The sequence below is a fragment of the Chelonoidis abingdonii genome, chromosome 11, assembly GCF_003597395.2.
Source record: "Chelonoidis abingdonii isolate Lonesome George chromosome 11, CheloAbing_2.0, whole genome shotgun sequence".
NCBI lineage: Eukaryota > Metazoa > Chordata > Testudines > Testudinidae > Chelonoidis > Chelonoidis abingdonii.
Window position 1 is genome coordinate 23,692,719 of NC_133779.1, and position 15,790 is coordinate 23,708,508.

General features: G+C 53.0%; 1 protein-coding gene across 1 annotated transcript; it reads right to left on the reverse strand.

Moving 5' to 3' along the window:
* Positions 1 to 432: 432 nt before the first annotated feature.
* Positions 433 to 15,729, reverse strand: LOC116826594 (uncharacterized; the record flags this gene model as incomplete). Its single annotated transcript, XM_032783416.2, has 10 exons — positions 15,649 to 15,729; positions 15,213 to 15,299; positions 14,474 to 14,695; positions 13,216 to 13,238; positions 11,811 to 11,923; positions 11,501 to 11,533; positions 9,923 to 9,990; positions 9,129 to 9,255; positions 1,632 to 1,745; positions 433 to 1,265 (listed from the first exon to the last, which is right to left on the reverse strand). Coding segments are annotated over exons 1-10 (1,629 nt in total), but the record flags the coding sequence as incomplete, so codon positions are not given.
* Positions 15,730 to 15,790: the final 61 nt, after the last annotated feature.

The window sequence follows — 15,790 nt, forward strand, 5'->3', positions numbered from 1 at the left end:
AGGCTCCCTGCCTGCCCTGGCCCCTTCCAGAAGGGGCCAACACACCTCTGTAGCCCCTGGGGGAACATGGGGAGCACGTGGCTCTGCATGCTGCCCCTTTCTGCAGGCACTACCCCCAAAACTCCCATTGGCCACAGTTCCCTGTTCATGGGCAGTGGGATCTTGCAAGCAGGAGCAGCGCACGGAGACCCCTTCCCCACCCCAGAGCCACGCAATGGACAGGTTGGTGACCACTGGTCTACGGTGTCTATCCCATGTGGATCTTAGATGTCTCCCAAGGTCTGAGTGAAAAATGAAGGTTTTCCCACACCCGCAACATTCATAGGGCCTCTCTCCTTGTTAGATTCTCTGATGATTAATCAGGGCTGATCTATCAACATTCCTGGGGGCTGGCGCCTGCGTGGGTTCTCTGATGCCTAATAAGGTGTGAGTGTCGACCACACGCGCAGGTTTCTCTCCTGCGTGGATTCTCTGATGTATAATAAACTCTGAGCACTGCGTGAAGGTTTCCCCGCACTCACAGCATTCATAGGGGGGCACCCCCCTGTGGCTTCTCTGATGTCTGATAAGAGTTGAACGTCGAGTGAAGGTTTTCCCGCACTCACAGCACCCATAGGGGCTTGCACCTGTGTGCATTCTCTGATGTCTGATTAGGTGTGAGTGACGATTGAAGGTTTTCCTGCATTCGCAGCACTCGTAGGGTCTCTCGCCTGTGTGGATTCTCTGATGCTCAATAACGTGCGAGCGCCGCGGGAAGGTTTTCCCGCACTCGCAGCATTCATAGGGGGGCGCGCTCCTGTGGATTCTCTGATGTTTGATAAGGGTTGAGTGTCGCGTGAAGGTTTTCCCACACTCACAGCACCCGAAGGGTCTCTCGCCTGTGTGGATTCTCTGATGTCTGATTAGGTGTGAGTGACGACTGAAGGTTTTCCCGCATTCACAGCACTCATAGGGGCGCTCTCCTGTGTGGATTCTCCGGTGTTCAATAACGTGTGAGCGCCGAGGGAAGGTTTTCCCGCACTCAGGACACATGTTTTTTCTCTCTCCCATCAGGATTCTCTGCTGGGCAGTGGTTTCCTTGAGGTCCTTGTGATTTTCCTCACAACTGATGGATTTACCCACTTCCTCCTTTGGCTGCCTCTCCTCACGACTCCAGGACATATTTCCTTGAGTTCTTTGTGATAATCCCCCGCATAGTTCTATGTGCTCAGCATCTTCCTGCTCTGGATTCTGCTTCCTGTTCTCACTCACCATCCCACCATCTCCTGAGACACAGAGAGAAACCTCAGAGGCAGGGAGGGAAAAGGGGAGAGGAAACCAAAGTGCTGGAGAGAGGGGGGGAAAGATCAGGAAATGAATCCCCCAAACTCTTCCCCAGAGAGGAGAGAGAAGGAGATCAACTCTGTCTTCACATCCCATCCCAGCGCTCAGGATGAAAGGAGGTTGGGAACTGAGCTATTGCAAAGTGTTGATATGGATGAGTAGGAAGCCATAAGCAATATCTGCTCTGAGGATATGACACCTGCTGAGGGACAATCCTGAACTCAAAGAGCTCTCAACGTCCTGGTAGGGAATCCCAGCTATGTCCTTCAGGCACAGACAGTATTTAAATTGGTCTAATAACTCCTCACCTGTGCAAGTTCCTCTCGGGAGCTCTCTTTCCTCCAAGCCCTGAAGATGTGAGTCCCACAACTCTTCTCTTTGTTCCAGCTGGGACATCACCTCGGGTCTGGAAACTGGAGACCCTACTCAGATGAAGGAAAACAAGTGAAATCACGTGAATTCATGAGACCTTTGTCACAAAGGACATGGCCTTTTTTTTAAACCCCAGTTCATTTTAAAACATTGAAATTCTGGAGCTCAGCAGTATCAGGCATTCTGCCTATAAGGAGATTAATTCTGCTGGCAAACACACAGCCAGACACTCCTCATCAAAGGGGCTCCTAAAACCCAGAGAAAGGAACTCCAAGGGGAAGTCACCTTGGAACTGCTTCTTACCAAGAGCAGAACGGAATGAGACAGTCATAGGGGGAACTGGGACTGGGGAGCATGGGTTTGTGGGGCTCAGCACAGTAAGGAATAGGAAGGAGAGGGGATGTCACTGAGTGCCGTACAGTAACTCCTCACTTAATGTTGTAGTTATGTTCCTGAAAAATGCAACTTTAAGCAAATCCAAATTCCCGATAAGAATTAATGTAAATAGGGGAGGTTAAGTTCCAGTGAAATTTTTTTCACCAGACAAAAGACTATATTACTTACACACACACACACACACACTATTTCCCAAGGAATGCCTTACTGCTAAATGATGAACTAGCAATTGGTGGAGCCCTCAAGGGTTAACTCTCTCACTCTACAAGGCAGCAGGAATGGAGGGAGGGGAGACTGCATAGCAGATAGACACACACAACCTGTGTGTGAGAGAGAGAGAGAGAGAGGGATGGCTGAACTGCCAGCAATTGATAGCCTGCTGGGCAGCTGCTGCACAGGGAATTTAGGGGAGCTGATGGGAGGGCTGCCGGTCCAACCTGGTTCCAAGCCCCCACCAGCCAGCTGCAACGGGCTGCTCTTCCTGCAAGCAGTGGACAAAGCAGGCGGCTGCCAAACAACATTATAGGGGAGCATTGTGCAACCTTAAAAGGGGACGTTCCCTAACTGATCAGCAATGTAACAACGAAATAAAGTTAACTGGAACAACTTTCAGTGAGGAGTTACTATATGTCAGGGGTGTTAGGGATCAGGAAAGCACATTTTGAGAAGGTGGGGAATGTAGTGAGTCAGGTATACTGGAAAGGAGCATGAAAATCCCCCAGTGTATGGTGAAGGTTTTAGAATGATAGAATCACAGAAATTTAGGGCAGACGGGACTTCAAGAGGTCATTTAATCCAGCCCATGCACTGAGGCAGGAACAAGGAAATCTGGAAGGTCCCTGGGAAGTAGTTGTCTAAGCTGTTCTTAAAAGCTTCCAGTGACGGGGATTCCACAACTTCCCTTTGAATCTTATTCCAGACCTTAACTACTCATGTAGTTATATTTTCCCCTTATATCTAACCTAAAATCACCCTTGCTGCAGATTAAAATTCAGTACGGTCTTTCAACCAGTTTTGTACCCACTTTATAATAAATTAATCTAGACCCAATTTCCCTATGAGAATGGCATCTGGGCCTGTGTCAAAGGATGTACTAAAATTAAGATATAGCAAATCTGCCGCCTTCCTGCAATACCCTAGGCCAGCGGTCGGCAACCTTGCAGAAGAGGTGTGCCAAGTCTTCATTTATTCATTCTAATTTAAGGTTTCGCGTGCCGGTAATACATTTTAACGTTTTTTAGGTTTCTCTCTCTAAGTCTATATATAATATAACTAAAACTACCCTTGCAGGTAAAGTAAACAAGGTTTTCAAAATGTTTAAGAAGCTTCATTTAAAATTAAATTAAAATGCTGATCTTAAGCCACCGGCCTGCTCAGCCTGCTGCCAGCCTGGGGTTCCGTTCACCTAGGCTGGCAGCGGGCTGAGTGGTGCCTGTGGCCAGGACCCCGGCTGACAAGGGGCCAGCAGCCAGACCCCCAGGTTGGCAGCAGGCTGAGCGGGGCCAGCAGCTGGGACTCCAGCTGGCAAGGGAGCCGGCAGCCAGAACCCCAGACCGGCAGCAGGCTGAGCGGGGCCGGGACCCCAGACCAGCAGCGGGCCAAGCGGCTCAGCCTGCTGCCGGCTCTGCTCAGTCCGCTGCCAGTCTGGGGTTCTGGCTGCTGGCCCCTTGCCGGTTGGAGTCCCAGTCGCTGGCCCTGCTCAGCCCACTGCCAGTCTGGGGTTCTGGCTGCTGGCCCCTTGCCAGTTGGGGTCCCAGTCACCGGCCCTACTCAGTCCTCTGCCAGCCTGGGGTCCCGGTCCTGCACACATACTGTGGGGACCTACCTTCTCCCTGGTTCTGGCCCATTCTCTTCCCCTCTCTCTCTGCACTGAGCTGAGCGTGGAGGTGCACTGAGCACAGGGCCTGGGGGTAAGAGCAGGCTAGGGGTGGGGTGCAGGGTCTGGCCAGGAGCTAGAATGAGGAAGGGGGCTCAGGGTTGGGACAGGAGTTTGGGTGTGGAGTGCTTACCTGGGCAGTTTCCATTTGGTGCAAGGGGTGCAGGTGGGAATGTGAGGGGCATGCAGGACCTCCCATTTGGTGCTGCAGGTGGGGGAGTCCAGGAGTCAGGGCAGGGGGGGTGGGAGGCTGGGTATGTGTGGGGAGTGCAGGAGTCTGGGCAGATGGTGTGGGGGGTGGGTGGGTATGTGTGGGGTGTTGTAGAGTCAGGGCAGGGGGTGTGGAGAAGGATGGGTATATGTGGAGGGTGCAGGAGTCAGGGCAGGGGGTGTGGAGAAGGATGGGTATATGTGGAGGGTGCAGGAGTCAGGGCAGAGGGCTGGGGCATGTGAGGGGGTACAGGAGTCAGGGCACGGGGTGTGAGGGGGCTGGGTATGTGTGGAGGGTGCAGGAATCAGGGCTGAGGTTGTAGGGGAGATGCAGGGGGTTGGGGTGCAAGGGGGTTCAGGGGTCAGGGCAGAGGGCTGGGAAGGTGGGCTGGGATCAGGGGGGCGCTCCCAGCCCCCTGCCCTGAGCGGCTCACAGCAGGGGGCTGGAGGGATACGCGTCACTCCTACCCCCACTCCCCAAAGCCCCGCTCCTGCCTCCCTTCTTCGCTTCCTTACCGGTCTGAGCAGCGAGGGTGCTGGGGCTGCTCTTCTCCCCTCCCTCGCAAGGGCCATCGGCGGCAGGGAGGGAGAGGAGGTGGGGCTTGACGGAGCATGGCTGGAGGAAGAGGCAGGGGAGGGGGAAGCTTGGCTGCCAGTGGAGCCTGCCCTACAGCAGCAGCTGGCAGGACCAAGCTTGCTTCTGCTCCGAGCCCCGACCAGAGAGAGCGGCAGATGAGGGGTGAAGAAGTGCGGGCTGGGTTGGACAGAATTTTTAATGGCACGCTGATACCTGCCGGGGTCTGGCTCAGCCCGCTGTCGGGGTTTGGCAGCTGGCTGAGCGGGACCCCGGCAGACAGCAGCGTGCCATTAAAAATCGGCTTGCGTGCCACCTTTGGCACGCGTGCCATAGGTTGCCGACCCCTGCCCTAGGCCAATAAAGCTGATAGAGAAGGAAATTAGGTTGGTGGCATGATTTGTTCTTGACAAATCCATGCTGCCTATTCCTCATAACGCTCTTATCCTCCAGCTGCTGACAAACTGAATGTTTAACAATCCGTTCCAGTATCTTTCCAGCTCTCAAAGTTAGGCTGACTGATCTATAATTCCTCTGGTCCTCTTTGTTCTCCCTTTAAAGACAGGTACTGTATTTGTCCTCCCCCGGTCCTCCGGGATCTCCCATGTCCTGCAAGACTTCTCAAAGACAATTGCTATTGGGGCTGAGATTGCCTCAGATAGTTCCTGAAGTAGACAGGACACGCTTGGGGAATTAGATATTATAATTCAATAGCAACAAACTAATTCCTCTGGCAAAGGAGACTATGAAAAGTAAGAATAAGACCGTGTGATCTCACAAGGGACTGCCTCAAAGATCCACGGAGCCCGCAGGGAAGAGAGACTGTGGCTGCTGCAGAGAGGGATAGGGGAGCGAGACCCTCCAAGTCCCCAGAAGTTTCATTACCAACCTAGGACATCACCAAGAGGGGAAGAGTGTAAGGAATTAGAAACGGTGGCTGGGGTCACAGTTTGTAGGGAAGAGGGGTGTGTGTGGGTGTGAACCTTGCTACAACATTTGCACACACCTAGGATGGACGTGAGCTTCTAACTTCCCCCAAAGGATCTCAGTCACTTGGCATTTATCTCAGCTGGTACAGGGCACCCACTGCCTCTCCGGGGAAGCAGTCTTGAAAAAGTGAACTGTAAAAGTGGGAATTTCAGATCAGCAGGAGCCAAACTGATGAATCAAAGCGACTGAAATGCGCATGTGCAGGAAGATTAATGCTCTGTTAACAGCAGAAGGTTTCTTGCAGTCAGCTCTCACGGTGTTTGGTTGTCTCTAGGGGACGGGTTGGGGCCATTGCTGAATCTGAGCTACATTTGAACGTGAGCCCCACCACTGACAGCTTTCAGACAATGTGTGTTGAGCTTTTTTTTCTTTTTGCATTTTATAGGGGTTCCCTTTGGAAGATTTGCCCTGAGGCCAAAATTTCTGGGGGAAAATAATATTTAAAAGTACTCCAATCCAAACACAGGTTTTCACTTGGCCTACACTTGCAAGTTTTGCTATCACAGCTGGGTCAGTTACCTACGTGAAAAATCACGTCAGTAATGGAAGTGGGGGAGAAGATGACACCCTGCTTGCGGTCTCCCCTGCTACCCGTGTAAGCACAATGAATGGTATCAAATTGGCAAGCAAATGTCCTGAAAAAGCCTCTTTGTCAGCAACGCAATGGCGCCATACTGAAGACGACAACGATGCATAACTGAAATAGCTACGCCAGCAAAAGCCCTAGGGGATGCACGGTTACAGTGGCAAAAAAAGTCCATTTAAAATAAAAAATCAAGGGAATGAAAAGTTCATAAGCCACATTAATGCAGTTCAGGTTGTCCAGTGCTGTGTTCACGCCTGTTATTTACTACGAATGCTTTTAGTTCTTTCCATATATTTGATTCATTTAAATATTAACGCTTCTTTAGAATCTCTACCTTCAGCAAAGAGTGTGTCTGAATTGGAAGGCCCAGATCACTATTCAGGAATTGTAAAAGCAGCAGAGAATCCTGTGGCACCTTATAGACTAACAGACGTTTTGGAGCATGAGCTTTCTTGGGTGAATACCCACTTCGTCAGATGCATGTAGTGGAAATTTCCAGGGGCAGGTATATATATGCTGCAAGCCAGCAGAGATATCCGAGGTAGTCAATCAGGGAGGATGAGGGCCGCTCTTCTGAGCAGTTGAGGTGGGAAAACCAAGGAGAGAAACTGGTCTGTAGTCTTGGCAAGCCAATTCACGCTTTTTCAATCACTGGGAGCTGATGGTGTCCAAATTTTGCAGATAATTGAAGCGCAGCAGTTTCTCTTTGAATCTGGTCCGAAGTTTTTGGCTGGCAGATGAGCCTACCTTAAGGTCTGCTGTGTGTGGCCAGGGAGGTTGAAGTGTCTCCTACAGGTTTGTATATGTGCATATGCTGATATCTCGATTTGGCCATATTATCCTTTCCTGTAGACTGACGGTCCAGGTGGCGCGAGGTACAATAAGCCAGAGGGGCATGCTGGCATAGGAGGCGATAGTACATGGGGGACGTGCATGGTGAATGAACCGGTGATGGTGTGGCGGATCTGTAGGTCTCTGATGGTGTCGACTGGTGGTACAATTGTGGCAGAGCTGCATGGGGTTGTGCCGGGATTGGTTCTGAGCAGAGTACTAGGGACGGTGTGCAGTGCGGTGAGAATAGTTCAGTGGCTAGGTGTCTGTGGGCAGATTGGCCTGGCCATCCAAGGCCTGTGAAAGTGTGGGATCATGGCCAGGATGGGTTGTAGATCCCTGAGATGCATTGGAGGGGTTTTAGCTGGGGCTGTATTTGATGGACGTGGAGTCGTGTTGGTTTTTCTTTCTTGGAATGATATTCAGGAACTGTATCTATTATGCTGTATTTTAACCATCTTGGGCACCTTTGTGTCTACACAGGTCCAGATGTTCGTGGGAACCATCTCCTTAACTTATATCTACAATGCTGACATAACCCTTGGGACACTAACAAGGGTTGCGTGCTACAGCAGATGTTTCCTGTTGGGAAATCAACAGGGAAGAATGACTGTGGGGATAAGAAGGACCCACTGAGAGAGATTATCTTGAACAACTGTTAGTCCGACCAGCTGTAAATAATAATGCCGTCACACATAAATCAGCTAAACCAAGAAATGACACCAGAACATATGTTTCTGGGAGAATATTCTTGGCAACAAGGTTTCCTTTGTTTGAAACTCTATCTAATGATACTGATATGGGAACTGAGTTGGGAGGGAATGAAAACTGCTCATCCCCTCCAGATGCAGGAGAAAGACAGATCCATGCTCTTAGCATGAAAACAATGTAATATAACGTACCTAGTTCTGTCTGTGCTGCTGTATGGATCTTTAAGATTAAATCATTCCAATTGAGCTTGTTATTTCGACAATCTTGAGTCATTAACTCAGCAGCTGCCTCATGCCTTTCACTCTATGGACAGGGATAAACCAACCTCTAAAACCAGGAAATGAAAAGCTGAAGCCCACAACAACCTTTGCAACAATCTTAACTTTGCCCCAAGCCCTACTCTGGAGCTGGGAACAGTTCAGTCAGGGTGGTGCAAAGGTAAACAAATTATCAATGGAAGTGGAGGATTCTTCATCTCCTGAAGTCTTCAAGTCCAGACTGGATGCCTTTCTGGAAGATGATTTAGTTCAGCACAAGATATTCAGCTCTGTACAGCAGTAACTGGATGAAACTCTATGGCCTGTTGTACAGGAGGTCTGATTAGATGACCTCCTGGCCTTTTAATCTATGAATCGATAATATCTAAGAAGAAGGACCAAGAGGATGTGTCATTGTTTGCGTTGTGTTCCACAGACTGGAATGCCCTCCAGCTGTGTGCAGTGTGTCAGCTGTAGCTGTAACTGGATGGGGGAGGGAATAGTTGAAGCAGTGTTGTAGGTTGTGCCAGTGACGGTGCACAAGGGTGTGTTCTTGCCGGGGGATTGTCAGCACTCTGGTGCCGTACATCTCAGCTGCTTACAGGGTTCAGTGAGGGGTACGTGAAGGCAATGACTCAGAAATCATCCTTGGGGGAGGGAGGGAGATAAAGGGGTGGCAACATTTTGCAAGTCTGAGCTGGTTTGTGTGCACTAGGCTCAGTGTTTGAGTGTTGGCCAGGGGTCGGCAACTTCTGTTCTTTATGCCAGACCTAAACCCACATTTGCCTTAGCCAAGAGAAGATGTTGGACTTCGTGCTGTGTTGCTCCTGTGCTCTGCTCCCAAAGTGTTCTCCAGCATGGGAGGGCAGAGCGCTAGTGTTTGTGTCATTGCCACGTCGGGGTGATGCTGAAACAGGGCAGAGCAGAGGTGGCATTGTGGGATGATGTGACCCTACATCCTGCATTTCCCCTTCTAAGAACCAAGGGGACAGGAATCCTTACCCAGCAAGGTCACATTCTCATAGTTCTCCTGCATGACATCCCAGCAGAGGACTCTCTGAGTGGAGTCCAGCAGAGCCCACTCTTCCCTGGTGAAATACACAGCCACCTCCTCGAAGGTCACCGGCCCCTGAAAGAGCAAGAGTCCAACACTCGGTACCTGCTGCCCCACTCACAGCCCCACAATTCACAGGGGCGCAGGGCCAATCAAATGGAAGCTCTGGGAGGTTCACAGTCAGCAGAGTCCCATCCGCACCCCTCACAGAGCAGCCAGGAGGCATCAGGGTAAGAGGAGAAAGAGAGAGACCCTTGTGCCTCCCCTCTCCCTGCTGGGGTAGGACATTCTCATGCCTCACAGGCTGATATAGGACATGGAGCCCCCAGCAGTGCCCAGGGACAGCTCCCTGGTGGGAATCCAAACTCCCTCCTCATTGCTAGCAGCTGGTGTGAAGGGATGGGGCTCCTCCCCTCAGCCCCTTTGTATCTCACAGCAGCCCCTGGTTAGTGGATTCTGGCTGCAGCACTGGCAGTCTGGTAATTTCTCCAGCTCTGTCCAAGGTGGTGTTTCCTGTCACAGAAATGGGGCAGTTTCCTCTCCCAACCTCCATGGGTCTGTTCCTAGAATCTAAGCCCCAGCACACAAGTCCTAGCAGATCTGTCACAACCTGTCCCCCTCCTTTCCTCCACCCTGTGGATTTCCTGCCCCTTTCCACCTCCAGACTAAACTCCCACCTCCTCTGTGTTCACTGCCCGTCAGTGCAGAGGGAACCCCCCAGCAACTCCCCGATAATCCCTACCTGAGCCAGCTCCTCGGCCGTGGGAGGCTGGGCCCATCCGGAGGGAAGGGTGGATGTCGTTCTGCAGCCTGTCAGTTTGTGCGGATAACAGTCTCAGGGAACCATGCTGGTGCTCATTTTAAAAAAAAACTGTTCTGTACAGGTTCTTATATTGCGTTCACCACGGTAGTATCTGAGCACCTTCCGGTAGCGCATGAAGCAACATGTCAGGGTGAGGAGGGGGATTGGAGAGATTTCAGAACCAGCTTTAGTGAATTTCACACCACATGCCCCAGGCTCTGTTCTAGACTCTCCTACTGGCAAAACACGCAGTCACTTTATTGCAGTGCAGACCCGACCCTTCCCACCAGGGCTAAACCCACTGAGATCCTTTAACACCCGACATGGTCCCTGAGGGCAGCACATCCCCCGGCAGGGTGGGATCTAGGCAGAGGTAGAGACTGGATAGAATCTGTCCAGTGCTGAGACAGGAACTGGAGCTGAGCAGGTCTGAGAGCTTGTGACTTCTCTCCCCACTTCTCTCTCCCTCCCTCCGGCTGGGGGACTTGGTTACCGTCCATTCATGGAGGCTTTCGCTATCCTACTAGTGCCAATGTCATTTTGGATTCAATCTTTGTGCTTCATCCTCAACTCTGCTAACCACTGAAGGAGTTTCAGTCTCTCTGGCTGTGACAGAAACAGCAGAGAAAGGGTCACTGGGCACAGCTGTAAGCTGGGATTCTGAATACGGAGAGATTTTAGAAATGGGGGTTTTATGGGAATGACTCGCTCCTTGGCTCAGTCCGTATCTGGCAGAGCAGCTAACTGATCGTTCGCAGTAGGCCCATATCCAAAGAAATGCCCTCTTCCCAGTCCGCGTTTCTCAAGCGGTGGTTTGCTACCCCAGGTGACTCACGACAGGCCATAAGAGGGGTCGTGAGATATGACCAGTTTTGCTATGAGCTAAAGCAAGGCAAGTCTCACTCTCCCACTTTTATCTTTCAAGGTCAACAGTTCTGTCAGCCTCTTGAAACAGCCATCCAAGTTATAGAGGCTCAGTCTTGAGAGACATTTTATTCTTCCTTTCACAAGGGGATCCCCCCCCCCAAACCCTGACTTCAAATAAGGGGTCTCCAGTGTGAAAAGTGTGAGACACTCTGACATGCACTCTAGCAGCTCCCTTCTCACTCACAATGATCCCAGATACAATCTACGGCTCTCCTCCCTTTACCGACAGTCTGTACACAGGAGACCAGCCCCATCTCTCATTCAGGGCCAGAGTCTATTCACCCCCTCCTCACTCCAGCTATGTTCAGTCACTCATTAAAGCGGTCAGACTGTTCAGGGTATGGATGTTTTATTCTTATCTCACCTTTCAGGTGTGATTGTTCCTTTTCCCAAAGGGAAACACCCCTCCGAGATCAGGATTCACTCCCCATCTGACGTCACAGCAGGAGTGAATCAGTCATGGGGCTCCCCGGGCTTCACATTGTTCCACCATTCCCAGGTGTGCATTGGGACTGGAGGCAGCGCCCCCCTGTCGCTAACATGGTTATTGGTCTGAAATCTCCCCAGGACCCGTCAGAGACAGACACGTACCTGCGTCACTCCCCAGCTCCAGTCGCAGCATCTCTAGAGAAGGAGAGGACGGGAGAGGTGAGAATTCAGGGGAGGTTCCCATTGGTTATTAATGTAATCACTGTCCGCTATGAGTTGGCAACACAAGCCGAGGTGGATGATGCAGCTGCTGCAGACAAAGCCAGCCCCGCAGGGCTACTCCCATGGGGAAGGGAGACTTGCTGAGCTGGGCTGTGAGATGGAGTCAGTAACACCACCAGAGTCCCCGACTCCTCCCCAGGGCCAGGGTTGCTCTAGCTAGTGGGGAGACAACCCCCAGATTCCAATTCACCTTTGAATTCCAACAGCATCTGCTGCAGCATGGCGCTTTTCAGAGAGAAATGGCTGAGTCTCTTCTCTAGCTCTGCAAACCCTGGATCTGGCTTCTGAAACATCCCGTCCGCCCTGCTGGGGAAAGGAGGAGGGGTGAGAAATGGGCCCGATCCCCAGTCCCTGAGCCCAGCAACCCCCAAACTCCAGGAAAGCTGGATCTGAGCTTCGTAGCCTGAGGTGATCATGGTTATGGTGAGTCACCTGCTCTCAGCCCTGTGCTCTCCATAGAGATGGGACATGAGGAATAGAGAGAGGTTCTGGAGCCTTCTCTGGGACACTGGTTCTGTAGGGTGCTGAGCCACCCCCTGTGCTGGGTTACTCCGGTAACAAGGGGCATCGGCACTGGGGAAAGGAAGGAGACATGGACCAAAGAGTGGGCATGTCTCACATGCTCATCGTGGCCCGACACAGCCCAGGTGTTCAGAAGGGAATGAGCCTGGGCCCTTTAATCCCAAAAGCCCAGAGCCCTTCAGCTGAAGCCATAACTCTGGGGTGTCCAACTCATCTGGCAGACAGGGACGTATTTCACTGTCTGTGATGGTCATGGGCCAGGGCATCAGTTTCAGACTCCGTACACGGCTCCATTCAGAGCAGGGCACTCACTGCTCTCAGTGGGACACCCAGGCATGGATGTCAAGGGGAGAGTCTGCCCTTTGGAGAGGAAATAAGCTTTTCATTTTTATTAAGTCTTTTATGGTCAATGTCACTCTGTGGGAAAATAGCCCCCTCCCAAACCTGCTCGGGCTCCTGCTGTTTCTGCTCTTTCTTTCCTTTCCACCCTCCTTTCTCCAGCTCTTCCTTGCTGTTTTGTCTGCTCGCTGTTCTCCCCTCCCTACAGAAACTCCCTATTCCCACCCCCAAAGGCTTCACTTCGACCCCCTGCCCATTCCACCAGTGACCGGCCATGGAATTAAAGTGTCGTCACTTCAGCTAACCCTCCAGTGAGATGAACGGAAGACAGGGGAGTTCACACCCCTCTGAGCCGTAGCTTCCGGCTGCTGGCAGACACACAAAGACAACAGTGTCCACGTCTGCATTTGGGAGGGTTTCTTTGCAACCATGAGCCCTAGAAATTTACAAAAAAACTGAAAACTGAGATTCTGCACAGTGTGAATACGTGAGGTGGCCACATACATACATCCGAGAGGCCGGGTCTGGCCCTTATGTCTGACAGCCCTGGTGGGACCTCATTAGCTGTCAGAGTAACAGGCTTTTCCCCCTTGTGAGGCAGCCACCCGGGGAGACGTGATCACAGGCACCAAGCCAGCATATCACACTGCAGGGGCAGGGGAAAGCACCGTATTTAGTGCAGTTCCCAAGCACAACTGAGCATGAGGGGAAGTGAAATGGAGCCGGGGACTCACCTGCTCTCAGTGCTCCCGGCACCCTGGAGAGGGAGAGAAAGAAGAGGCAGTTGGGGGAGTGTCCCAGACAGAGGAGCCACCGTTGGAGTCTCTGGTGTTTGGGGCATTTCAGACACTTGGGGTCATATTCAGAGAGCAGCTGCCGCCCCCCAGGAATCTCTGCTGGGACGTCACCATTGGGGAAAAATTTCTGACTAGACACTTTACAGGAAGAAAATATTCATCTGCCTTGAGAGTGAAATGCCCACTGGTGCTGAGAGCCCCGCAAGCCCCTACCCCATTAAACCCATTCAATGGGGTGACGAGGGGCCTTAGGGCTGAATTGCAGCCTCGGCATGGCAGGGAGGGGATGTCACCCTCCAGCCCAAATGCAGTTAGACATTGGCAGGGCATTTACTATGTCACTTGATCAGGGCTCTGCCCCTCCCTGTGTCTCACTTTCCCCATTTGTAACATAGGGACAGTGCCCTGACCCTGCTTCCTAAACTGCTTTGGGGACTAGGGCTCAGAGCAGGGCTGGGTAATAATTTTCACAGCGGGGCCACTCCATGAAGTTTGGTAAGTTGTCGTGGGCCGCATATTTCTACTGTTATTAATGGAGGGGGTGTGGGGCCTGGGAGTTTGGTGCAGGAGGAGCTCCGGGCTGGTACAGAGTGTTGGGGTACAGGAGAGGGTGAGGGGTGTGGGCTCGGGGTGGGAGTTTGGTGAAGGAGGGGGCTCTGACATGGGGCAGGGGATTAGGGTGCAGGAGAGGGTGTGGGGTCTGGGAGGGAGTTTGGGTGCAGGAGGGGGTTCTGACCTGGGGCAGAGGATTAGGGTGCAGGAGGGGGTGTGGGGTCTGGGAGGGAGTTTGGGTGTAGGAGGGGATTCTGACCTGGGGCAGGGGGTTGCGGTGCGGGAGGAGGTGTGAGGTGCAGGCTGTGGCCCCACGCCGCTCCCAGAAGCGCCACCCCTGCAGCTCCCATTGGCCGGTGCTGGGGGTGGGGGCAGCGCGCAGAGACATGCCAGCAGCAGCCGGCCACTTCCAGGAGCAGCACGGGGCCATGGCAGGCAGGCAGGCAGGCAGCCTGCCTGAGTGCCCCACTGCGCCGTGGGACTTTTAGCAGCCCAGAGATCGCGAGGAGGAAGCCACAGGGCCTGGCAGGCCAGAGAGAAATGAGAGACAGGCTGGGTCTGGCCCGCACGCCATATTTTGCCCACCCCGGCTCAAAAGTACCTATAGAAACGCTGTGTAGGATCACTGCAATGACAGCCTGACCTGCAGGGGTTGGCTCAGCGGCTGCTGCCCCTTCTCTCCTCCCCTCTCACTGAGCAAGGAAAGCTCCTGGGACAGGCTGCAGATGCCCTCATCCCTTCTCCGGACAATGGCTCTCTCCAGCTCCTCCAGCCGGGACAGCAACCGCTGCTCCTGCTCCTCCAGAAACCCTCGCAGCTCCTGCCACTCCCAGACGATCTTCTGCCTCTCGGCTTCCGTCTGTTTCTGCAACCACAGAGAGAGAGCGGCTTGATAACCAGGGAGAATCATAAATGCACCTCCCGGCGGGTGGGGGAGTTATTTATCAGAGCACAGGATCTCTTGCACTGAGGGATGGGAAGGTTATTTACCCCAGGAAGGGAGGAGGGATCAGGGTAGAGGTGAGCTGTACATCGCTTACAGGGGGGATTTTTCTCCCCAAACCCTCCATCTCTGCAGCCCAGAGTTCCTCTCCTTCCCCTCCCCGCCCCGCCGCAGCTATAAAGGATTCCCGGTCACTGTAACATGCAGACAGCCTGCGGGCAGATCTCTGGGCTAACACACAGACTGACCCTCTCCTGCCCAGCAGCCTCTTGCACCCTAAGGGCATCATGTCACCCACGTGTCCGACCCTGCCCTCTCCCTGGGCTCCAGTGGGGATGGATCCCCGGCTGAGGCTGGCAGGCCGGGCCCTGCATTCACCGTCACTCAGGGCACTGTGATCCCAGGCAAACCTGAGGGGCAGGGGGCTCTGGGCACCTACCAGCAGCTCCTCGCTTTGCTGCTGCTCCTCGGCTTTGGCTGCTTCTCTCTCTTTTCTCAGAGGAGCCAGATGCTCTCGTGGGGGCTCCTGGAAGAAGTGGTGGAGAGGGTTAGAAACTGCTGCAAATGACCTCACAATTGCTGGATTTCAAGGCCCGTCCTGCCCTGCAGATGCCCGAGCAGAGTTCCTGGGATGCCCTTAGACTGACCCCCCCAAGCCTCGTTCACCCTAAACCAGGAAACTCTGAGGGGCTGGTGAAACGGGGACCAGGTTTCCCTGGGAAAACACAGAACCCCTTGGAGAAGTGACGGGGTGCAGCCCAACCCCCCAGCTCCCAATGTTTCCTGTGCCCACCACCTCCCAAGCGACCAACTTCAGACTTTGCCCCCAACTTCCCCCTCTCCAACCGTCCTCTGGCCCCACCCACAGCCCTCACCATTAACATCAGTGCCGGATCTGAGCATGGACCCCTGCAGCCAAATAGCCCCAATCCCCAGCTCTGCCCCCCTCACAGACACCCCCAAAGCCCCCAACTCTGCCCCCCCCACAGACACCCCCAAACTCCCAGCTCTGCCCCT